The sequence below is a fragment of the Ranitomeya variabilis genome, chromosome 6, assembly GCF_051348905.1.
Source record: "Ranitomeya variabilis isolate aRanVar5 chromosome 6, aRanVar5.hap1, whole genome shotgun sequence".
NCBI lineage: Eukaryota > Metazoa > Chordata > Amphibia > Anura > Dendrobatidae > Ranitomeya > Ranitomeya variabilis.
In genome coordinates, this window is record NC_135237.1 from 18,840,687 (window position 1) to 18,867,921 (window position 27,235).

The 27,235-nt window shown below is 41.5% G+C and overlaps 1 protein-coding gene across 2 annotated transcripts in view; it reads left to right on the forward strand.

Moving 5' to 3' along the window:
- ADCYAP1R1 (ADCYAP receptor type I) overlaps nucleotides 1–27,235 on the forward strand; it is a 218,643-nt gene that overhangs the window by 186,393 nt on the left and 5,015 nt on the right. For both annotated transcript variants that reach the window (XM_077267987.1, XM_077267986.1), the window contains exons 14-15: nucleotides 25,082–25,211; nucleotides 26,770–26,811. In XM_077267987.1, the coding sequence (XP_077124102.1) occupies nucleotides 25,082–25,211; nucleotides 26,770–26,811 (172 nt within the window). The remainder of the gene's footprint in view (nucleotides 1–25,081; nucleotides 25,212–26,769; nucleotides 26,812–27,235) is intronic.

Sequence of the window (27,235 nt, forward strand, 5' to 3'; positions counted from 1 at the left end):
GATGCCCAGGTTATACCAGCTATATATACATATTTATATACAGGAGATGCCCAGGTTATACCAGCTGTACATATATAATTATATACAGGAGATGTCCAGGTTATACCAGCTGTACACATATAATTATATACAGGAGATACCCAGGTTATACCAGCTGTACATATATAATTATATACAGGAGATACCCAGGTTATACCGGCTGTACATATATAATTATATACAGGAGATGCCCAGGTTATACCAGCTGTACACATATAATTATATACAGGAGATACCCAGGTTATACCAGCTGTGCATATATAATTATATACAGGAGATGCCCAGGTTATACCAGCTGTACATATATAATTATATACAGGAGATGCCTAGGTTATACCAGCTGTACATATATAATTATATACAGGACATACCCAGGTTATACCAGCTGTACATATATAATTATATACAGGAGATACCCAGGTTATACCAGCTGTACATATATAATTATAGACAGGAGATACCCAGGTTATACCAGCTGTTCATAAATAATTATATACAGGAGATGCCTAGGTTATACCAGCTGTACATATATAATTATATACAGGAGATGCCCAGGTTATACCAGCTGTCTACTATATAATTGTCTAAGGGTCACTTCCGTCTTTCTGTCCTTCTGTCTTCCTGTCTGATATTCATTGGTCGTGGCCTCTGTCTGTCATGGAATCCAAGTCGCTGATTGGTCTCGCCAGCTGCCTGTCATGGCTGCCGTGACCAATCAGCGACGGGCACAGTCCGATTAGTCCCTCCCTACTCCCCTGCACTCACTGCCCGGTGCCCGCTCCATAATCTCCGCAGTCACCGCTCACACAGGGTTAATGCCAGCGGTAACAGACCGCGTTATGCCGCGGGTAACTCACTCCGTTACCGCCGCTATTAACCCTGTGTGACCAAGTTTTTGCTATTGATGCAGCCTATGCAGCCTCAATAGTAAAAACATCTAATGTTAAAAATAATTTAAAAAAAAAATAAAAATCATTATATACTCACCTTCCGCCGCCTTTCCAGCTCCTCGTGACGCTCCGGTGACCGCTCCATGCAAGCGGCAGGTTCCGGTGCTACGGATGGTGTGCGACAAGGACCTGCCATGACGTCACGGTCATGTGACCGCGACGTCATCACACCCTCGGACCGGAAGCTGCCGCCTGCACCACACACAGGCGACAGAACTACAAGGGGCCCTCGGAAGGTGAGTATATGTTTATTTTTTATTTTTTAACCTGTGACATACGTGGCTGGGCAATATACTACGTGACTGGCCAATATACTATGTCGCTGTGCAATATACTACGTGGCTCTGTGCTGTATACTACGTCACTGGGCAATAAACTACGTCACTGGGCAATATACTACGTGGCTCTGTGCTGTATACTACGTGGCCGGGCAATATACTACATGGCTGTTCTGTATACTATGTGGCTGGGCAATATACTACGTGACTGGCCAATATACTATGTCGCTGGGCAATATACTACGTAGCTGGGCAATATACTATGTCGCTGTGCAATATACTACGTGGCTCTGTGCTGTATACTACGTAACTGGGCAATATACTACGTGGCTGGGCAATATACTACGTCACTGGGCAATAAACTACGTCACTGGGCAATATACTACGTGACTGGCCAATATACTACGTTGCTGGGCAATATACTACGTCACTGGGCAATAAACTACGTCACTGGGCAATATACTACGTGACTGGCCAATATACTACGTCACTGGGCAATATACTACGTGGCTGGGCAATATACTACGTCACTGGGCAATATACTACGTAACTGGGCAATATACTACGTCACTGGGCAATAAACTACGTGGCTGGGCAATATACTACGTCACTGGGCAATATACAACGTAACTGGGCAATATACTACGTGGCTGGGCAATATACTACGTGGACATGTATATTCTAGAATACCCGATGCATTAGAATCGGGCCACCATCTAGTTTATGCATATTTATATACAGGAGATACCCAGGTTATACCGGCTATACATATATAATTATATTCGGGAGATGCCCAGGTTATACCAGCTGTACACATATAATTATGTACAGGAGGTGCCCAGGTTATACCAGCTGTACATATATAATTATATACAGGAGGTGTCCAGGTTATACCAGCTGTACATATATAATTATATACAGGAGATTCCCAGGTTATACCAGCTGTACATACATAATTATATACAGGATATACCCAGGTTATACCAGCTGTACATATATAATTATATACAGGATATACCCAGGTTATACCAGCTATAAATATATAAGTGTATACAGGATATACCCAGGTTACACCAGCTGTACATATATAATTAGATACAGGAGATACCCAGGTTATACCAGCTGTACATATATAATTATATACAGGCTATACCCAGGTTATACCAGCTGTACATATATAAGCATATACAGGATATACCCAGGTTATACCGGCTGTACATATATAATTATATACAGGAGATGCTCAGGTTATACCAGCTATATATACATATTTATATACAGGAGTTACCCAGGTTATACAGGCTGTACATATATAATTATATACAGGAGATGCCCAGGTTATACCAGCTGTAGATATATAATTATATACATAACATACCCAGGTTATACCAGCTGTACATATATAATTATATGCAGTTTATCCAAATTATACCAGCTGTACATATATAATCATATAGAGGAGATACCCAGGTTATACCAGCTGTACATATATAATTATGTGCAGGAGATGCCCAGGTTATACCAGCTGTACATATATAATTATATACAGGAGATACCCAGGTTATACCGGCTGTACATATATAATTATATACAGGAGATACCCAGGTTAGGCTGGTTTCACACTTGCGTTTTGTTCTGCAGCGTTTTAGCGTTAAAAAACCGTTTTTTTTCTATACTAAACATTAAAAAACGCATGCGTTTTTTAGTGTGAGTTTTGACTCGTTTTCGGCAACGCATGCCTTTTTTGACGCGTGCGTTCATTTGCAGAAATGCAACATGTAGTAATTTCTAGCGGCGTTTTTTTGCCGCAAAAAAAACGCATGCGTTTATTCCCGGCAAAAAAATGCATTGCTGTCTATGTAAACGCATGCGTTTTTTTAGAAAAACACAAGAAAAAACAAGAAAAAACAAAAAAAAACTAACCCTAAACACAAGAAAAAACAAGAAAACCCTAACCCTAACCCTAGGGTTACTAGGGATCATAACCCTAACCCTTAGGGATAGGGTTACGATCCTAACCCTAAGGGTACCGTCACACCGTGCCATTTTCATCGCTACGACGGCACGATTCGTGACGTTCTAGCGATATAGTTACGATATCGCTGTGTATGACACGCTACTGCGATCCGGAACCCCGCTGAGAATCGTACGTCATAGCAGATCGTTTGAAACTTTCTTTCGTCGTCTAGTGTCCCGCTGTGGCGGCATGATTGCATCGTGTGACACAGGTTGTATACGATGTGCGCACAGTAACCAACGGCTTCTACATCGCAAATACGTCATGAAATTATCGCTCCAGCGCCGTGTATTGCAACGTGTGACCGCAGTCTACGACGCTGGAGCGATAATCATACGACGCTGCAACGTCACGAATCGTGCCGTCGTAGCGATGAAAATGGCACTGTGTGACGGTACCCTTAGGGTTAGGGTTAGGATCCCTAGGGTTAGGGTTAGGATCCCTAGGGTTAGGGGTAGGGTTAGGGTTAGGGGTAGGGTTAGGATCCCTAGGGTTACTAGGGATCCTAACCCTAACCCTAACCCTAGCTATTTCTGTTTTTAGTGGGTTTTCTAGTTGATTTTGATGATTGGCAGCTGTCACACACTTCTCAGCATGCGTTTAAAAAACGCAAACGCAGGAAAAAACGCATGTAAACGCCGCAAAACGCCGCGTTTTTTTTTCTGCATGCAAAAACGCATGCGTCTAAAAAACGTGGCGTTTTGCCGCGTTTACATGCGTTTTTTCACCACATGCGTTTTTTAAAAAAACGCTGCAGATCAAAACGCAAGTGTGAAACCAGCCTTATACCAGCTGTACATATATAATTATATACAGGAGATGCCCAGGTTATACCAGCTGTACATATATAATTATATACAGGAGATGCCCAGGTTATACCAGCTGTACATATATAATTATGTGCAGGAGATGCCCAGGTTATACCAGCTGTACATATATAATTATATACAGGAGATACCCAGGTTATACCGGCTGTACATATATAATTATATACAGGAGATGCCCAGGTTATACCAGCTGTACATATATAATTATATACAGGATATACCCAGGTTATACCAGCTGTACATATATAATTATATACAGGAGATACCCAGGTTATGCCAGCTGCTGTACATATATAATTATATACAGGAGATACCCAGGTTATGCCAGCTGTACATATATAATTATATACAGGAGATGCCCAGGTTATTCCAGCTGTACATATATAATTATATACATGATATACCCAGGTTATACCAGCTGTACATATATAATTATATATAGGAGATACCCAGGTTATACCGGCTGTACATATATAATTATATACAGGAGATGCCCAGGTTATACCAGCTGTACATATATAATTATATACATGATATACCCAGGTTATTCCAGCTGTACATATATAATTATATACAGGAGATGCCCAGGTTATACCAGCTGTACATATATAATTATATACAGGAGATGCCCAGGTTATTCCAGCTGTACATATATAATTATATACAGGAGATGCCCAGGTTATACCGGCTGTGTATATATAATTATATACAGGAGATGCCCAGGTTATACCAGCTGTACATATATAATTATATACAGGATATACCCAGGTTATACCAGCTGTGCATATATAATTATATACAGGAGATGCCCAGGTTATACCGGCTGTGCATATATAATTATATACAGGAGATGCCCAGGTTATACCAGCTGTGCATATATAATTATATACAGGAGATGCCCAGGTTATACCGGCTGTGCATATATAATTATATACAGGAGATGCCCAGGTTATACCAGCTGTACATATATAATTATATACAGGATATACCCAGGTTATACCGGCTGTACATATATAATTATATACAGGATATACCCAGGTTATAACAGCTATGATTTTGGAGAGTAAAGTGTTCCTCTTCTCTGAGATTCCTCAGTCTTTACCTCCTTATATTTGTTCTGTATGCAAATTGCCTCTTCTGAGAAAAAGAGGACTTAACTCTATAGCGCCACCTGTTGGAAGTAGCGATCCTACGAGTCACAGTCAACCCTCTAACGAGTCACTTGTGACCTTTTCAATATGGCACATCGATTTGTTATGTCGGATACTCGTCAATCTGCAGTGTAATTGCCTCGGCTTTCGCCTGATCTGAGCTGTCATTCTGCTACTGTGTGACAGTGACAGGTGGCACCGGTGGGTATACATTGTCTTCCCCAGCTCATTACTGAGGACTCGCTATAACCTGAGGATATGGAGGTCTAGAGTTCCTGTAACAATGGGAATACTACAGTAGTGTTTCACTACAAATGCTTCATATAATTCTTTAAAGGGAACTGCTGGGATTTCTGATTGATGACCTTTCTGATAATAACTCATTACTGTATGATGGCGGCATGGCTGTGTCTGTCTCTGTTATGGAGGCACTGTTGTCTGTCTCTGTTATGGAGGCACTCTTGCCTCTCTCTGTTATGGAGGCACTGTTGTGTCTGTCTCTGTTATGGAGGCACTGTTATGTCTGTCTCTGTTATGGAGGCACTGTTGTCTCTGTCTCTGTTATGGAGGCACTGTTGTGTCTGTCTCTGTTATGGGGGCACTGTTGTGGCTGTCTCTGTTATGGAGGCACTGTTGTGTCTGTCTCTGTTATGGAGGCACTCTTGTCTCTCTCTGTTATGGAGGCACTGTTGTCTGTCTCTGTTATGGAGGCACTCTTGTCTCTCTCTGTTATGGAGGCACTGTTGTCTGTCTCTGTTATGGAGGCACTCTTGCCTCTCTCTGTTATGGAGGCACTGTTGTCTCTGTCTTTGTTATGGAGGCACTGTTGTGTCTGTCTCTGTTATGGAGGCACTGTTATGTCTGTCTCTGTTATGGAGGCACTGTTGTATCTGTCTCTGTTATGGAGGCACTGTTGTCTCTGTCTCTGTTATGGAGGCACTGTTATGTCTGTCTCTGTTATGGAGGCACTGTTGTATCTGTCTCTGTTATGGAGGCACTGTTGTGTCTGTCTCTGTTATGGAGGCACTGTTGTATCTGTCTCTGTTATGGAGGTACTGTTGTCTCTGTCTCTGTTATGGAGGCACTGTTGTCTCTGTCTCTGTTATGGAGGCACTGTTGTCTCTGTTATGGAGGCACTGTTGTCTCTGTCTCTGTTATGGAGGCACTGTTGTCTTTGTCTTTGTTATGGAGGCACTGTTGTCTCTGTCTCTGTTACGGAGGCACTGTTGTGTCTGTTACTGTTGTGGAGGCACTGTTGTCTCTGTCTCTGTTATGGGGGCACTGTTGTGTCTGCCTCTGTTATGGAGGCACTGTTGTGTCTGTCTCTGTTATGGAGGCACTCTTGTGTCTGTCTCTGTTATGGAGGCACTGTTGTCTCTGTCTCTGTTATGGAGGCACTGTTGTGTCTGTCTCTGTTATGGAGGCACTGTTGTCTCTGTCTCTGTTATGGAGGCACTGTTGTGTCTGTCTCTGTTATGGAAGCACTGTTGTCTCTGTCTCTGTTATGGAGGCACTGTTGTGTCTGTTATGGAGGCACTCTTGCCTCTCTCTGTTATGGAGGCACTGTTGTCTCTGTCTTTGTTATGGAGGCACTGTTGTGTCTGTCTCTGTTATGGAGGCACTGTTGTGTCTGTCTCTATTATGGAGGCACTGTTGTATCTGTCTCTGTTATGGAGGTACTGTTGTCTCTGTCTCTGTTATGGAGGCACTGTTGTCTCTGTTATGGAGGCACTGTTGTGTCTGTCTCTGTTATGGAAGCACTGTTGTCTCTGTCTCTGTTATGGAGGCACTGTTGTGTCTGTTATGGAGGCACTCTTGCCTCTCTCTGTTATGGAGGCACTGTTGTCTCTGTCTTTGTTATGGAGGCACTGTTGTGTCTGTCTCTGTTATGGAGGCACTGTTGTGTCTGTCTCTATTATGGAGGCACTGTTGTATCTGTCTCTGTTATGGAGGTACTGTTGTCTCTGTCTCTGTTATGGAGGCACTGTTGTCTCTGTTATGGAGGCACTGTTGTCTCTGTCTCTGTTATGGAGGCACTGTTGTGTCTGTCTCTGTTATGGAGGTACTCTTGTGTCTGTCTCTGTTATGGAGGCACTGTTGTCTCTGTCTCTGTTATGGAGGCACTGTTGTGTCTGTTATGGAGGCACTGTTGTGTCTGTCTCTGTTATGGAGGCACTGTTGTCTCTGTCTCTGTTATGGAGGCACTGTTGTGTCTGTCTCTGTTATGGAGGCACTGTTGTCTCTGTCTCTGTTATGGAGGCACTGTTATGTCTGTCTCTGTTATGGAGGCACTGTTGTGTCTGTCTCTGTTATGGAGGCACTGTTGTCTCTGTCTCTGTTATGGAGGCACTGTTGTATCTGTCTCTGTTATGGAGGTACTGTTGTCTCTGTCTCTGTTATGGAGGCACTGTTGTCTCTGTCTCTGTTATGGAGGCACTGTTGTCTTTGTCTTTGTTATGGAGGCACTGTTGTCTCTGTCTCTGTTACGGAGGCACTGTTGTGTCTGTTACTGTTATGGAGGCACTGTTGTCTCTGTCTCTGTTATGGGGGCACTGTTGTGTCTGCCTCTGTTATGGAGGCACTGTTGTGTCTGTCTCTGTTATGGAGGCACTCTTGTGTCTGTCTCTGTTATGGAGGCACTGTTGTCTCTGTCTGGCCGGCGTCACACTGGCGAGTTTTACGGACGTAAGAGCGCAGAAACTACGTCCGTAAAACTCGCATAACATACGGCACAATTATTCTCAATGGGGCTGCTCCTATCAGCCGTATATTACGGTTCAGTATTATACGGCTTTCTACGGCCGTACAAAATCGCAGCATGCTGCGTTTGTCAGCGTACTGCGCAAAAAAATCGCCAATGAAAGTCTATGGGGGCGAGAAAAATACGGATTCCACACGGACCAGCAGTGTGACTTGCGAGAAATATGCAGCGGTGTTAGTGAAAAGTCGGTAATTCAATTGCCGGCTTTTCATTTCTCCTTCACAAACCCGACATGATATGAGACATGATTACATACAGTAAACCATCTCATATCCCCCTTTTTTTTGCATATTCCACACTACTAATGTTAGTAGTGTGTATGTGCAAAATTTCAGCGCTGTAGCTGCTAAAATAAAGGGTTAAATGGCGGAAAAAATTGGCGTGGGCTCCCGCGCAATTTTCTCCGCCAGAGCGGTAAAGCCAGTGACTGAGGGCAGATATTAATAGCCAGGAGAGGGTCCATGGTTATTGGCCCCCCCGTGGCTAAAAACATCTGCCCCCAGCCACCCCAGAAAAGGCACATCTGGAAGATGCGCCTATTCTGGCACTTGGCCACTCTCTTCCCACTCCCTGTAGCGGTGGGCTATGGGGTAATGAAGGGTTAATGCCACCTTGCTATTGGAAGGTGACATTAAGCCAGATTAATAATGGAGAGGCGTCAATTATGTCACCTATCCATTATTAATCCAATTGTTGGAAAGGGTTAAAAAACACACACACACATGATTGAAAAGTATTTTAATGAAATAAACACAGCGGTTGTTGTAATAATTTATTGTTCTCTCAAATCCATTTGCAGTCCCTCGCTTGGCAACATAATAAACGCACAAGATACATACCTTCTGATGTACTGTCAGGTCCAACGATGTAATCCATCTGAAGGGGTTAACTAATATTACAGGCAGGAGCCCTGCTATAATGCAGCTGTGCTCCGTGCTTGTAATCCCCCTGCGAATGAAGGAAATGTAGGTCATTGACCTACATTTCATTCATTCGCGGTGAGGCGCCCTCTGGTGGATGTCCTCATATGACCTGGAGCGTGGGAAAAAGTTCCCAGGCTGCAGTTCATGAGAACATCCACCAGAGGGCGCCTCACCGCGAATGAATGAAATGTAGGTCAATGACCTACATTTCCTTCATTCGCAGGGGAATTACAAGCACGGAGCACAGCTGCATTATAGCAGGGCTCCTGCCTGTAATATTAGTTAACCCCTCAACACTTGTTTTCCGGCCTCTTTCCACCAGCTGACGAATAATGATGGGACAGAACGATCACTAATAGATCACTAACAGAATATCATACAGGATCATGTTATCAGCAGCACATCTACAGTTTACACCGGCAATGTGCTGCTGAGAACAAGGATTTTTGTTCCAGCAAAAACAATCTGAATATGCAGCATTTTACTTGCTTAGTAAAATACACCCCATAGTCCTCCATATATTATAATGTGCACCACAGTCCTCCATATAGTATAATACACTCCCTACAGTCCTCCATATATTGAAATACACTGCTCAGTCCTCCACATAGTATAATACACTCCTCATAGTGCTCCATATAGCATAATACACTCCACATAGTGCTCCATAAAGTATAATGCACCGCCATAGTCATCCATGTAGTACAATTCACTTCCCATAGTATAATACACTCCCTATAGTCCTCCATATATTAAAATACACTGCTCAGTCCTCCACATAGTATAATAGACTCCTCATAGTCCTCCATATAGCATAATACACTCCTCATAGTGCTCCATATAGTATAATGCACTCCTCAGTGCTCCATATAGTATAATACACTCCTCATAGTCCTCCATATATTAAAATACACTGCTCAGTCCTCCATAGAGCATAATACACTCCTCATAGTGCTTCATATAGTATAATGCACCGCCATAGTCATCCATGAAGTACAATTCACTTCCCATAGTATAATGCACCCCATACTTCTTCATATAGTATATCGTATTCCCCATAGTCCTTGATACAGTATAATGCAGCCCACATATAGTATAATGCAGCCACCACCCTACAGAATATAATGCAGCCACCGCAGAGTATAATGCAGCCCCCTCATAGAGTATGATGCAATCACCCCACAAAGAATATAAATATAATACAGCACCCCATAGTATATAATGTAGCCCCGAATAGAATATAATACAGCCCGCCTCCCCACAGAATATAATGCAGCCCCATCAAAGAGTATGATGCAATCATCCCTCATAAAACCTAACACAGCCCCCATAGAATATAATACAACCCACCTCCCCATAATATATATAATATATAATGTACCCCCATAGAATATAAGGCAGCCCTCCATAGTATATAACACAGCCTGCCCCATAGAAAATAATATACCCCCCATAGTATATAACACAGCCTCCCCCATACAATATAATATACCCCCACAATAGTATATAACACAGCCTCCCCCATAGAATATAATATACCCCCCATAGTATGTAGCAAAGCCCGCATAGTATATAGCACAACCCACATAGTATATAGCACAACCCTCATAGCAGATAACACGGCCCACGTAGTAGTATACAACACAGCCCATGTAGTAGTATACAGCACAGCCCACACAGTAGTATACAGCACTACAGCACAGCCCACACAATAGTATACAGCACAGCCCACACAGTAGTATACAGCACAGCCCACGTAGCAGTATACAGCACAGCCCACACAATAGTATACAGCACAGCCCACACAGTAGTATACAGCACAGCCCATGTAGTAGTATACAGCACAGCCCACATAGCAGTATACAGCACAGCCCACGCAGCAGTATACAGCACAGCCCACGTAGCAGTTTACAGCACAGCCCACGTAGCAGTATACAGCACAGCCCACAAAGTAGTATATAGCACAGCCCACATAGTAGTGTATAGCACAGCCCACATAGTAGTATAGAGCACAGCCCATGTAGTAGTATACAGCACAGCCCACTTAGCAATATACAGCACAGCCCACATAGTAGTATACAGCACAGCCCACATAGAAGTATACAGCACAGCCCGCAAAGTAGTATACAGCACAGCCCACACAGTAGTATACAGCACAGCCCACACAATAGTATACAGCACAGCCCACATAGTAGTATACAGCACGGCCCGCATCTCTCCTCCCCCCAGAGAATGGCCCCACAGTCCAGTAGAAAAAAAAAACACACTCCTCACCCCTCCTCGTGCCCGCGTTGCTCCCTGCTTCTGTCTCGGCGGCTGCCGCTGCACTGCCTGCTACACAATGAGTGCGCGTGCAGACGATCTCCTCCTTCATTGCATTCAACTGTACTGGCGCCATAGTATAGTTGAATGCGGCGGCGCTGGTGGGGGGGGGGGTGAGTCGACGTGCAGCAGCCCACTACTGGCATTTGCCGGAAGTGCCCAATGGCCAGTCCGGCCCTGCTGTCAGCGAACCCGATGTCACATGTGTCCGCACCGTAAAACACGGTCTTTTCTCTCTGTTGTGCACACAGAGACATTAGTTGAATAGATGTGTCACTAAGGGAGTCATTAATAGATAAATCACGAGTATAAATAAATATGAAAACATCTTAATCCACGACTAACAAAATGACAGACAGATGACAAATGCTGCAAACTGTATATTACTAATCCATGTAATGTGTGTATCAAATCCCTGATATACAATAATATTATCTCTATATACATTATCCATAAGTGTTCTGCAATTGCCAAAAATTATGAAAAAAGGGAAAATAAAGCAAAACAGCAGCAAAATTAATAAAAATACAGAACCCCATGTACAAGAATATAACTACTATAATACTGCCCCTATGTACAAGAATATAACTAATATAATACTGCCCCTATGTTCAAGAATATAACTACTATAATACTGCCCCTATGTACAAGAATATAGCTACTATAATACTGCCCCTATATACAAGAATATAACTACTATAATACTGCTCCTATGTACAAGAATATAACTACTATAATACTGCTCCCTGTGTACAAGAATATAACTAATATAATACTGCCCCTATGTTCAAGAATATAACTACTATAATACTGCCCCTATATACAAGAATATAACTACTATAATACTGCTCCCTGTGTACAAGAATATAACTACTATAATACTGCCCCTATATACAAGAATATAACTACTATAATACTGCTCCTATGTACAAGAATATAACTACTATAATACTGCTCCCTGTGTACAAGAATATAACTACTATAATACTGCCCCTATGTTCAAGAATATAACTACTATAATACTGCTCCTATGTACAAGAATATAGCTACTATAATACTGCCCCTATATACAAGAATATAACTACTATAATACTGCTCCTATGTACAAGAATATAACTACTATAATACTGCTCCCTGTGTACAAGAATATAACTACTATAATACTGCTCCTATGTACAGGAATATAACTACTATAATACTGCCCCTATGTACAAGAATATAACTACTATAATACTGCCCCTAAGTACAATAATATAACTACTATAATACTGCTCCTATGTACAAGAATATAACTACTATAATACTGCCCCTATGTTCAAGAATATAACTACTATAATACTGCTCCTATGTACAAGAATATAGCTACTATAATACTGCCCCTATATACAAGAATATAACTACTATAATACTGCTCCTATGTACAAGAATATAACTACTATAATACTGCTCCCTGTGTACAAGAATATAACTACTATAATACTGCCCCTATGTTCAAGAATATAACTACTATAATACTGCTCCTATGTACAAGAATATAGCTACTATAATACTGCCCCTATATACAAGAATATAACTACTATAATACTGCTCCCTGTGTACAAGAATATAACTACTATAATACTGCTCCTATGTACAAGAATATAGCTACTATAATACTGCCCCTATATACAAGAATATAACTACTATAATACTGCTCCTATGTACAAGAATATAACTACTATAATACTGCTCCCTGTGTACAAGAATATAACTACTAAAATACTGCCCCTATGTACAAGAATATAACTACTATAATACTGCCCCTATGTACAATAATATAACTACTATAATACTGCTCCTATGTACAAGAATATAACTACTATAATACTGCCCCTATGTACAATAATATAACTACTATAATACTGCTCCTATGTACAAGAATATAACTACTATAATACTGCTCCTATGTACAAGAATATAACTACTATAATACTGCTCCTACGTACAAGAATATAACTACTATAATACTGCTCCCTGTGTACAAGAATATAACTAATATAATACTGCCCCTATGTTCAAGAATATAACTACTATAATACTGCCCCTATATACAAGAATATAACTACTATAATACTGCTCCCTGTGTACAAGAATATAACTACTATAATACTGCCCCTATATACAAGAATATAACTACTATAATACTGCTCCTATGTACAAGAATATAACTACTATAATACTGCTCCCTGTGTACAAGAATATAACTACTATAATACTGCCCCTATGTTCAAGAATATAACTACTATAATACTGCTCCTATGTACAAGAATATAGCTACTATAATACTGCCCCTATATACAAGAATATAACTACTATAATACTGCTCCTATGTACAAGAATATAACTACTATAATACTGCTCCCTGTGTACAAGAATATAACTACTATAATACTGCTCCTATGTACAGGAATATAACTACTATAATACTGCCCCTATGTACAAGAATATAACTACTATAATACTGCCCCTATGTACAATAATATAACTACTATAATACTGCTCCTATGTACAAGAATATAACTACTATAATACTGCCCCTATGTTCAAGAATATAACTACTATAATACTGCTCCTATGTACAAGAATATAGCTACTATAATACTGCCCCTATATACAAGAATATAACTACTATAATACTGCTCCTATGTACAAGAATATAACTACTATAATACTGCTCCCTGTGTACAAGAATATAACTACTATAATACTGCCCCTATGTTCAAGAATATAACTACTATAATACTGCTCCTATGTACAAGAATATAGCTACTATAATACTGCCCCTATATACAAGAATATAACTTCTATAATACTGCTCCCTGTGTACAAGAATATAACTACTATAATACTGCTCCTATGTACAAGAATATAGCTACTATAATACTGCCCCTATATACAAGAATATAACTACTATAATACTGCTCCTATGTACAAGAATATAACTACTATAATACTGCTCCCTGTGTACAAGAATATAACTACTATAATACTGCCCCTATGTACAAGAATATAACTACTATAATACTGCCCCTATGTACAATAATATAACTACTATAATACTGCTCCTATGTACAAGAATATAACTACTATAATACTGCCCCTATGTACAATAATATAACTACTATAATACTGCTCCTATGTACAAGAATATAACTACTATAATACTGCTCCTATGTACAAGAATATAACTACTATAATACTGCTCCTACGTACAAGAATATAACTACTATAATACTGCTCCTATGTACAAGAATATAACTACTATAATACTGCTCCTATGTACAAGAATATAACTACTATAATACTGCCCCTATGTACAATAATATAACTACTATAATACTGCCCCTATGTACAAGAATATAACTACTATAATACTGCTCCTATGTACAAGAATATAACTGCTATAATACTGCCTCCTATGTACAAGAATATAACTACTATAATACTGCCCCTATGTACAAGAATATAACTACTATAATACTGCTCCTATGTACAAGAATATAACTACTATAATACTGCTCCTATGTACAGGAATATAACTACTATAATACTGCTCCTATGTACAAGAATATAACTACTATAATACTGCCCCTATGTACAAGAATATAACTACTATAATACTGCTCCCTATGTACAGGAATATAACTACTATAATACTGCCCCTATGTACAAGAATATAACTACTATAATACTTCTCCCTATGTACAGGAATATAACTACTATAATACTGCTCCTATGTACAGGAATATAACTACTATAATACTGCTCCTATGTACAAGAATATAACTACTATAATACTGCTCCCTATGTACAGGAATATAACTACTATAATACTGCTCCTATGTACAGGAATATAACTACTATAATACTGCTCCTATGTACAAGAATATAACTACTATAATACTGCCCCTATGTACAAGAATATAACTACTATAATACTGCCCCTATGTACAGGAATATAACTACTATAATACTGCCCCTATGTACAAGAATATAACTACTATAATACTGCCCCTATGTACAAGAATATAACTACTATAATACTGCCCCTATGTACAAGAATATAACTACTATAATACTGCCCCTATGTACAGGAATATAACTACTATAATACTGCCCCTATGTACAAGAATATAACTACTATAATACTGCCCCTATGTACAGGAATATAACTATTATAATACTGCTCCTATGTACAGGAATATAACTACTATAATACTGCTCCTATGTACAAGAATATAACTACTATAATACTGCTCCCTATGTACAGGAATATAACTACTATAATACTGCTCCTATGTACAGGAATATAACTACTATAATACTGCTCCTATGTACAAGAATATAACTACTATAATACTGCCCCTATGTACAAGAATATAACTACTATAATACTGCCCCTATGTACAGGAATATAACTACTATAATACTGCCCCTATGTACAAGAATATAACTACTATAATACTGCCCCTATGTACAAGAATATAACTACTATAATACTGCCCCTATGTACAAGAATATAACTACTATAATACTGCCCCTATGTACAGGAATATAACTACTATAATACTGCCCCTATGTACAAGAATATAACTACTATAATACTGCCCCTATGTACAGGAATATAACTATTATAATACTGCTCCTATGTACAGGAATATAACTACTATAATACTGCTCCTATGTACAAGAATATAACTACTATAATACTGCTCCCTATGTACAGGAATATAACTACTATAATACTGCTCCTATGTACAGGAATATAACTACTATAATACTGCTCCTATGTACAAGAATATAACTACTATAATACTGCCCCTATGTACAAGAATATAACTACTATAATACTGCCCCTATGTACAGGAATATAACTACTATAATACTGCCCCTATGTACAAGAATATAACTACTATAATACTGCCCCTATGTACAAGAATATAACTACTATAATACTGCCCCTATGTACAAGAATATAACTACTATAATACTGCCCCTATGTACAGGAATATAACTACTATAATACTGCCCCTATGTACAAGAATATAACTACTATAATACTGCCCCTATGTACAGGAATATAACTATTATAATACTGCCTCTATCATACATTCTTATGTTTATTGTGACAATTATACAGCTCCATCTCTGTTGTTTAGTCTCCTTGTCTCTTGTGTCCACGTTCTACGTGTGTACTTGTGTTGTGAGATGTCTTCTCCTGTTCTTTGTCAGTGGTGGTCAGGCATGTCCAGTAATAACCTGACCTGTTAATCTTGTCATGTCCATCAGCTGCCTTCAGAAATGCTTCTGTAACAGTAAGACCGCTAACCAGTACTCATTCAAGATGTCTGAGCTATCCGTCGTTACGCTGTAAGTGTGCTCTCCCCTGTACCATTGCAGTGTTTGTTCTGCGTGTTGTACGTGCTGTCCGTGTCCAGCTTTGTCAGTCTGCATGTTGTAGCCCTTCAAGAAAAGATGCCACATGTAGAGAATTAAAATGTCTTATTTATTAAATAGCTTAAAATATCTATAATGTCAAATTATGTATACACAAATTGGCTGGAAGTAGAAGCACAATAAGTGGGTGTCTGGAGGTGGGGGGTAATAATGGTAACCATATACTCAACATAGAAACTGATAGATAAAAGTTGGCTAAAAATTGATAGGCTGTGCGGATAATCATTAAATTTAAATGTCACGGGGTCATTCTCCGGTACCACACAATCAACAGAGCAAGAGAATAGTGAACAATTCCAGAACCTTTATTTAGGCAAAAACACGAAAGGTCCATATACGAACCACCACACTGAGGATACAACAGTCCAGAACACGAATGCAGTTCAGTAACAGGATAAAAGTCCAACAATCCAGCAGAGAGGATAGCATAGTCCATATACTCTTCTTTCTCTCTGATATCCTCTTCACATCATTCCACACCAGACTGATCTGTGTCTCACCTCCCTGATATTTACAAGTCCCTCTCCTCATTCACAGGTTAGGGGGGTGGGTCACAGGGGCTCATTGTTTCACCAAGCTAGGTCAACATGTCATTAGCATATTAGCAAACAACATTATTCACTGACCCTGTGGAGAGATAACAATACAGAACTGTGGGGAGAATATCAGATGGCAAATAACAACTCATCCTACAAGAGAACACCATGAAAATCAGTAAAATATAAATATACACAAAAATGATACCCACATAGCATATCACACCATCACAACCTCTCCCCTCTCATAATAAGTGAGCACGCTATGAGGCCTACACAGACCTCTGGCCTGATCACTTTAGTCCACTTTGCTCCACTGTTTATAGTTCCTTGTACAGTGGCAGGGGTTGCAATAATCATGAGCACTTGTCCATAAATTCCCGGGTCCTGGCTTTATGGTCATACCAGGCTTTTTGACTGGACTGGGCCGTTCGCTGATGTTCATTAGCCAAGGTAGCTAGCTGGGTGAGACAGTCTCTGAACTCTAGAACGTAGGGAATTATGGGCGTTCCGGTCCTGCGATATCTCCCTCCAATTGTTCTTTCAGAAGAGTGAGAGGCCCACGGACCTTCTGCTCCCACAAAATGACTTTGCAACTCCCCAATGTCATTTCCAAGGAGGATATCTGCAGGAAGTCCTACATAATGCCAATCCAACACAGTTTTTCTCCAAAACCGAAATCCAAACTTACCAAAGATCGTTGTATATATTTGCGGACACCCCCCGCCAGGACAATGGGAATTCCCTGGCCTTGGTGAATTGCCTCGGGTCGAACCACACGGTGGTCAGCGATAGTCAGGAATGCTCCCGTGTCTCTAAATCCCAACACTTTGTATCCATCAATTAAGACATCCTGCAGGTAGCAACGTTCTGATGGACAAAGGCCGGAGTCTGTACACTCCAGGAGGGGTATCTATGGTGCCGTGGTCGGTGGTCCACTCTGTTGGGGGTGGTGGTAGCTCTTCCTCAGGCGGGATGGAGTGCACAAGATGCACTGGACGAGGTGGGGCTGCGTGGGGCTCCCTCCTTATCCTTGAGGGACAGCCAGACTGCAAATGTCCAGGTTGCCCACACCCATAACATCTCCTCTCTGTGATACCCCGAGGTCATGGTCGGAACTGTTGGGGCCCAGGATTGTGAGCTGTGATTGTCATCGGCCTGCAGCTGGGTGGAGGGGCAGATATAATCGGAGGGGGATGGGGCGTGGGAGAAGGCCATAGTTCATTGTCCAGAAGCCTCCTCCATTGCGGTCGGATAGTAAGGGCTTCATCGGCCAGGGCTGCAGCTCTATCCATGGTGCACGGCATGCGCTCCCGGACCCATTCCCGTACTTCTGCGGGGCACTTGGCAAGAAATTGTTCTATAAGGAACGCCTGTATAAGGCGTTTTCTACTTCCAGCCATCTCCGACATGCCTGGGACATCTTATGTGCATACATCCTAAACAATCCCCCCGTGGTACATGGGAGGTCTCGGAACTTGGCCCTATATGAGTCTGGGGTGATAGCATGGTAATCCAGGATAGTCCGTTTTACAATGTTATAATCCTGGTTCTGCTGGGAGTCAATGGTTCGGTAAGCCTCCGCCAGGCTACCGTTCAGGAGTCCCACTAACAAATGCATGCAGCCAGAGTGGGGCACCTCCATCACAGCACACTGCTGCTCATAGTCCTTGAAGAGCCCCTCCACATCTCCGGAAGCCTCATCAAATGGCTTAAAGTCTGTCCGGGTGATCCGTACAGGCTCCCGGATCGTTGGGTTTACATTCCACATTGCGTTACTCCCTCTTTCAAGCTCCATTGCTTCTTGTCTCCGCTGTGCCCGGCGGGCAGCCTCCTCCTTGTACTCCTGAGAGATGCCTGGGCCCAGAACCACCATCTCTCTCTTCGTACCACACCACCCACTGGCTTTTTGGGGTGGGGGTCACCGTCTCCAGTGCTCGTCCTTCAGACATATGGGAGTAGGTGGTCTGGCTAGCACCCACCAGTAGATCAATTAAGGCCTCTTTAGTCAGTCCCTGGTAGTTCAGGCCCAAGTCTCTGGCTCTCTCCTGTAAACTGGATACAGTCCAATTTCTGTACTCACTCTGTGTGTGGTTCTCCATTAGGTTACTCTCTGTTGATCCCGCTGCTTGCCACCAGTTGTCACGGGGTCCTTCTCCGGTACCACACAATCAACAGAGCAAGAGAATAGTGAACAATTCCAGAACCTTTATTTAGGCAAAAAACACGAAAGGTTCATATACGAACCACCACACTGAGGATACAGCAGTCCAGAACACGAATGCAGTTCAGTAAGAGGATAAAAGTCCAACAATCCAGCAGAGAGGATAGCATAGTCCATATACTCTTCTTTCTCTCTGATATCCTCTTCACATCAAGGTTCCACACCAGACTGATCTGTGTCTCACCTCCCTGATATTTACAAGTCCCTCTCCTCATTCACAGGTCAGGAGGGGGAAGGTCTCGGGGGCTCATTGTTTCAAAAAGCTAGGTCAACATGTCATTAGCATATTAGCAAACAACATTAGTCACTGACCCTGTGGAGAGATAACAATACAGAACTGTGGGGAGAATATCAGATGGCAAATAACAACTCATCCTACAAGAGAACACCATGAAAATAAGTAAAATATAAATATACACAAAAATGATACCCACATAGCATATCACACCATCACAATAAATAATCAAGAGATATTCATACAGATAAAAGTGCAAGAGCATAAATACTCATATACCAAATAGTGCAAGATGCAAGTATGTTAGGTAATTCTGAACCCATGAGGAAGCAAATGTGCGAAACATGGGTTCTTGGAGATTGACTTGGGTAACAATATGCTGTCCACTGTTATATATACCGTAAATGGATTTGATATGATATAGCTCTTACTTTATAGAATTACCCAACATATTTGCATCTTCCACTATTTAGTATGAGAGTATCTATGCACTAGCACTATTATCTATATATCTCTTGTTTCATTATGTATATTCAATGATTAAACCTACTTCTATCAATTTTTATGTTGAATATATGATTACCATTATTACACCGCTATGTCCTGACACTCTCTTATCGTGCGTCCTACTTCCCTGGATTTTGTGTGTAGATACTTTGACATGATATTATTTTAAGCTGCTAAATAATGTATTTTAATTCTCCATCTATGGGTGGGCTCTGTCTTGTAGGGCGTATGATTTCGTTTTCTGCACACACTCTATTATTTATTGTGTGAGTCGGTATTATAATTTCAAAATGTTACAAACTATGTAAATATTGTTGTTTTCCTTGTTTTGTATCAGCCTCCATCACTGACATTGTTTCAGTATCACTCTGGCTCTACTCCATGTACGGCTGTCTAAGTCCGGACTCGGGGGTCTTGTTTCTACACTTGGGGCGGGGCGGTAGCCATGGACACTCGTCTTCTCTGGTCACCCTCCGGCACGCTATGTGAGAGAGTGTTCCTGGCTGAGTGTTGGTGTTAGTGCCATGTGGGCCTTACGCCCATGCCGGCCACGTTTTGCCGATGGTGTTGGCTGGCCAGGACCACGATTTACAGATTACTGAAAGAAAATCCTGTTCCAACATGGGGTCTTTACTGAACTCGATAAGGATTATGTACAAGGGACACAGTCTTACGCACGTTTCCTTCTCAGTAAGAAGCCTGTTCATTCCCACTGTGTCCTTCCTCCATATCTGTCTCTACTTCACAACAGCCCACATTCTACGCCACAGTCCTGGGCAGCAAGTTTCTCTCCACTCGCTCAGCGGTTCCATGTCCTATCACTATGGACTCCCCGGATCTACCACTCGGGACCCCCACCAGTCCCACACTCTCAGTCCTTTTTAGGTCCCTTACAATAGAAAGCTCTTGGGTTTTTCATGACTCGGCATCTTACCCAATAACGTCTTACAGAAGGTCTCTCAGTCTCGTCAGAAACTCTTTAGGGTCTCGCTATTCCTCGCTCTAATCTCTTCTGACTTCACCTCTTGGCAGCACTGCACATTTATTACTCTCCAAACTCCATTTAACTCTATGCAGGAAGCACAGTCCTGTCCCTATCACTATGTCCTCCCCCTGTGGGCTACTCCCAGCACTAAACTACTTCTAATCCTGCTGTCTGTTGCTGGGCAGAACTATTAGTCTGCTTAATGTTCAACGGTCACGTTAAAGGGCTTTAGACATTACTGTATAGATTATATTCTATGAGCTTAAAAAGGAGTCACTGTGTACATACATTACATTACTGACCCTGAGTTACATCCTGTATTATACTTCAGAGCTGCACTCACTATTCTCCTGGTGCAGTCACTGTGTACATACATTACATTACTGATCCTGAGTTACATCCTGTATTATACTCCAGAGCTGCACTCACTATTCTGCTGGTGCAGTCACTGTGTACATACATTACATTACTGATCCTGAGTTACATCCTGTATTATACCCCAGAGCTGCACTCACTATTCTGCTGGTGCAGTCACTGTGTACATTCATTACATTACTGATCCTGAGTTACATCCTGTATTATATCCCAGAGCTGCACTCACTATTCTGCTGGTGCAGTCACTATGTACATACATTACATTACTGATCCTGAGTTACCTCCTGTATTATGCTCCAGAGCTGCACTCACTATTCTGCTGGTGCAGTCACTGTGTACATACATTACATTACTGATCCTGAGTTACATCCTGTACTATACCACAGAGCTGCACTCACTATTCTGCTGGTGCAGTCACTGTGTGCATACATTGCATTACTGACCCTGAGTTACATCCTGTATTATACTCCAGAGCTGCACTCACTATTCTGCTGGTGCAGTCACTGTGTACATACATTACATTACTGATCCTGAGTTACCTCCTGTATTATACCCCAGAGCTGCACTCACTATTCTGCTGATGCAGTCACTGTGTACATACATTACATTACTGATCCTGAGTTACCTCCTGTATTATGCTCCAGAGCTGCACTCACTATTCTGCTGGTGCAGTCACTGTGTACATACATTACATTACTGATCCTGAGTTACATCCTGTACTATACCACAGAGCTGCACTCACTATTCTGCTGGTGCAGTCACTGTGTGCATACATTGCATTACTGACCCTGAGTTACATCCTGTATTATACTCCAGAGCTGCACTCACTATTCTGCTGGTGCAGTCACTGTGTACATACATTACATTACTGATCCTGAGTTACCTCCTGTATTATACCCCAGAGCTGCACTCACTATTCTGCTGGTGCAGTCACTGTGTACATACATTACATTACTGATCCTAAGTTACATCCTGCATTATACCCCAGAGCTGCACTCACTATTCTGCTTGTGCAGTCACTGTGTACATACATTACATTACTGATCCTGAGTTACATCCTGTATTATACTCCAGAGCTGCACTCACTATTCTGCTGGTGCAGTCACTGAGTACATACATTACATTACTGATCCTGAGTTACATCCTGTATTTTCCTCCAGAGCTGCCCTCACTATTCTGCTGGTGCAGTCGCTGTGTACATACATTACATTACTGATCCTGAGTTACTTCCTGTATTATGCTCCAGAGCTGCACTCACTATTCTGCTGGTGCAGTCACTGTGTACATACATTACATTACTGATCCTGAGTTACATTCTGTATTTTCCTCCAGAGCTGCCCTCACTATTCTGCTGGTGCAGTCACTGTGTACATACATTACATTACTGATCCTGAGATACTTCCTGTATTATGCTCCAGAGCTGCACTCACTATTCTGCTGGTGCAGTCACTGTGTACATACATTACATTACTGATCCTGAGTTACATCCTGTATTATACCCCAGAGCTGCACTCACTATTCTGCTGGTGCAGTCACTGTGTACATACATTACATTACTGATCCTGAGTTACATCCTGTATTATACCCCAAAGCTGCACTCACTATTCTGCTGGTGGAGTCACTGTGTACATACATTACATTACTGATCCTGAGTTACATCCCGTATTTTCCTCCAGAGCTGCCCTCACTATTCTGCTGGTGCAGTCACTGTGTACATACATTACTGATCCTGAGTTACCTCCTGTATTATGCTCCAGAGCTGCACTCACTATTCTGCTGGTGCAGTCACTGTGTACATACATTACATTACTGATCCGGAGTTACATCCTGTATTATAGCCCAGAGCTGCACTCACTATTCTGCTGGTGCAGTCACTGTGTACATACATTACATTACTGATCCTGAGTTACCTCCTGTATTATACCCCAGAGCTGCACTCACTATTCTGCTGGTGCAGTCACTGTGTACATACATTACATTACTGATCCTGAGTTACATCCTGTATTATACTCCAGAGCTGCACTCACTATTCTGCTGGTGCAGTCACTGTGTACATACATTACATTACTGATCCTGAGTTACATCCTGTATTATACCCCAGAGCTGCACTCACTATTCTGCTGGTGCAGTCACTGTGTACATACATTACATTACTGATCCTGAGTTACCTCCTGTATTATACCCCAGAGCTGCACTCACTATTCTGCTGGTGCAGTCACTGTGTACATACATTACATTACTGATCCTGAGTTACATCCTGTATTATACCCCACAGCTGCACTCACTATTCTGCTGGTGCAGTCACTGTGTACATACATTACATTACTGATCCTGAGTTACATCCTGTATTATACTCCAGAGCTGCACTCACTATTCTGCTGGTGCAGTCACTGTGTACATACATTACATTACTGATCCTGAGTTACCTCCTGTATTATACCCCAGAGCTGCACTCACTATTCTGCTGGTGCAGTCACTGTGTACATACATTACATTACTGATCCTGAGTTACATCCTGTATTATACCCCAGAGCTGCGCTCACTATTCTGCTGGTGCAGTCACGGTGTACATACATTACATTACTGATCCTGAGTTACCTCCTGTATTATACCCCAGAGCTGCACTCACTGTTCTGCTGGTGCAGTCACTGTGTACATACATTACATTACTGATCCTGAGTTACATCCTGTATTATACCCCAGAGCTGCACTCACTATTCTGCTGGTGCAGTCAGTGTACATACATTACATTACTGATCCTGATTTGTTTTATGGTGCTGACTCGTTCAGTTTTACCAGTACTGACAGTGATTGAGGTCACTGAGTATTTGAAGATGGATTTAACAGATCTCCTCTGTGTTTATCTATTTTCTCTAATTTTATCTTAATCTATGAATGGAAATATTTTCTTATGTAAATTTAATTTCTGCTATAAGATCTTCGTAATCGCACTAATCCTTTCTTACCACTAGATGGCAATAAAAAAAAATAAGCAATTTAAATGTTGTATTTATTTGTCTACTCATCTTTCTTTGGGAGGACACCGCTCCTCGGCCTCGTGGCTTCTTACTTTCTCGGGATGGGGTCTGCAGAGTCATCTTATCATTAAGGGGCAGAGTCATATCTTTTTTATTTGAGGACAGGGGATGTAATTACAGAGCTGAAGACCTAATTAAGTGCCAGATAGTAACACTACAATTAATTCAAAGCACAAACAAGTCTCAGTGTGCAGGTCCATTGTTAGTTCCTGTTCTTCGGGGGTGGGCAGTGTTTTTAGGGACCATTAGGTCCCATTTATTAAAGCTGCCATAGTGCGCACACTCTGCAGTGCCGTCTATAATGGAAATGTGTGTCTGGAATATAGCGGCCCCCGGGGACGTCTTACAAAATGAAAAATAAAAAGCTACAAAGTATTGTTGTCTTCCCATGACCCGATGCATTGTGTCCTTCCGTAGGAGGCTGGCCCGCTCCACGCTCCTGCTGATCCCGCTCTTCGGAATACACTACACCGTCTTTGCCTTTTCGCCTGAGAACGTCAGTAAGAGGGAACGGCTCGTGTTTGAACTGGGACTTGGATCGTTCCAGGTAAATATGAGAAAGATGGAAAAAAAAAGCTACAAATTGTCCCTCCCCAGGACCAGTAAACTTTGTAATTTCCCCTCGCTACAATATTACCATCTACCATTAAATATGTTCCTGGTGATCTGAATTATTACTTTCCGAGAGACCGGAAAGGTTGAAAATCCAAACCCCTGGAATGTCATCACTGATAGCCTGGGGACCGGGATAACATCTTCTGAGTATCTGACAAGTTTGGAACTTCCCCAATTATTGGTGGTCTCCATGGCATTCAGGGGACGTTTGCTCCTGCCCAGACTTTGCGATATGCTCCTTTGAAGATCTGTTTGGTTTCGCTGCACAGTTCTCTCTCTTCACTCACTTTTTCAATAAATAAATCCCCAGTTTTTCCCAAATCTTTGTATCTGGTGGTCAGTATCTGAGCGGTCACCATCTGAGTAACCGTGCTACAGAACAGTGAGGATCCGATCACTTACGGAACTTACAGAACTTTACACCCATCTCAGTCAGTGTTTGCTGTGTTACATTTTGGAGAACCTCTTCGAGCGTCTGTGAAGTTGGGACATCACCAATTAATGACACCTTAAAGCTGCCAAGCGGTAAAGCTGCTCAGTTTAGAAATTCCCCATTAAGGATAGGTTTACTCATTCAGGTGATCAACAGGTAGAACAGGCGGCCACGAGAGGTGGTGAGTTCTCCTTCAATGGAAGTCTTCACACAGAGGCTGGACAGATACCTGCCTGAGATGGTTTAGTGACTCCTGCATTGAGCGGGGGGTCGGACACGAGGACCCTGGAGGTCTCTTCTAACTGACACGCTAGGATGCTATGACCCCGAAACATGCTGGATCACAGATCTGTGCGGTCTTACACATACAGCTGCACAGTTCTCTCTCTTCCCTCCCTGAATCCATTGAGAGGATGCTGAATCTGTCACCAGGTGCCATGTATGATGCAAGTGTCATATTACAAAGCAGAAGGACCTCTGCGTCCCCCCAATTCACCATTTCCTTACTGCCCCGCCACTTCAGCACCTTCTAACGAAACATACTAGCCCATGGGAGTCGTCAGAGGGCAACCCACTATGAAACGTTATCGGAGCAGAATTCTCTAGTCCTTAATAACTATTTGCCGAATGCCTAATGGTCCAAAATGGAGATAATTCAGGAGCAGGAGGCAGTGGGGGCAGAAGCTTCTGGATCCTAGGCTCCGTTCAGCTCCACAGTACAGGAAAGAGGGTGGATATTCCCTGTAACTGGGGATAATAAGCAAGTGCCAGAGGTAATCGGTAGAGATGGGCAAATAAGGCAAAGTTATTCTCTTTGAATTTACCGTCCTTTATTATGCTCCGCTGACCCCAGAGCATAATGCATGAAATATGTAAAAAAGAAAAAAATATTTGTCCTCACCTCTCTGGCCCTTACGCTCCTCACCAAAAAGCGAGTTTTTTATGACCTTATAGAGGATGAAAAAGCAATAAAAAAATGAAAAAAATCACTATGATGAGAAAGGGTTAACAGAAGTAGATTTTTTATTATAGCTTTTCTTGTCTCCGGCTTTCTTAGGGCTTTGTGGTCGCCATCCTCTATTGCTTCCTGAATGGAGAGGTAAGATCCAGTTTATTCTACAGTTTGTTTCTTTATTTTTTACATACTGAAAGCAAAATCCAGATGAAAAAGCCGAAATAAGAGAGGTAGAAATACAGATCAGGTAGGAAGGTAGAGGACAGGTCCTCACATGTGAGATAGATAGATAATAGACAATAGATAGATAGATAGATAGATAGATAGATAGATAGATAGATACTAGATAGATAGATAATAGATAGATAATAGACAATAGATAGATAGATAGATAATAGATAGATAATAGACAAATAATAAATAGATAGATGATAGATAATAAACAGATAGAAAATAGATAATAGATAAATAGATACAGTTCAAACCAGACGTTTCTATCCACTATATATAAAGACACATCTGCAGATTTTTCCCAATATCTGACATGAAATCAGAATAAACCTTTCCC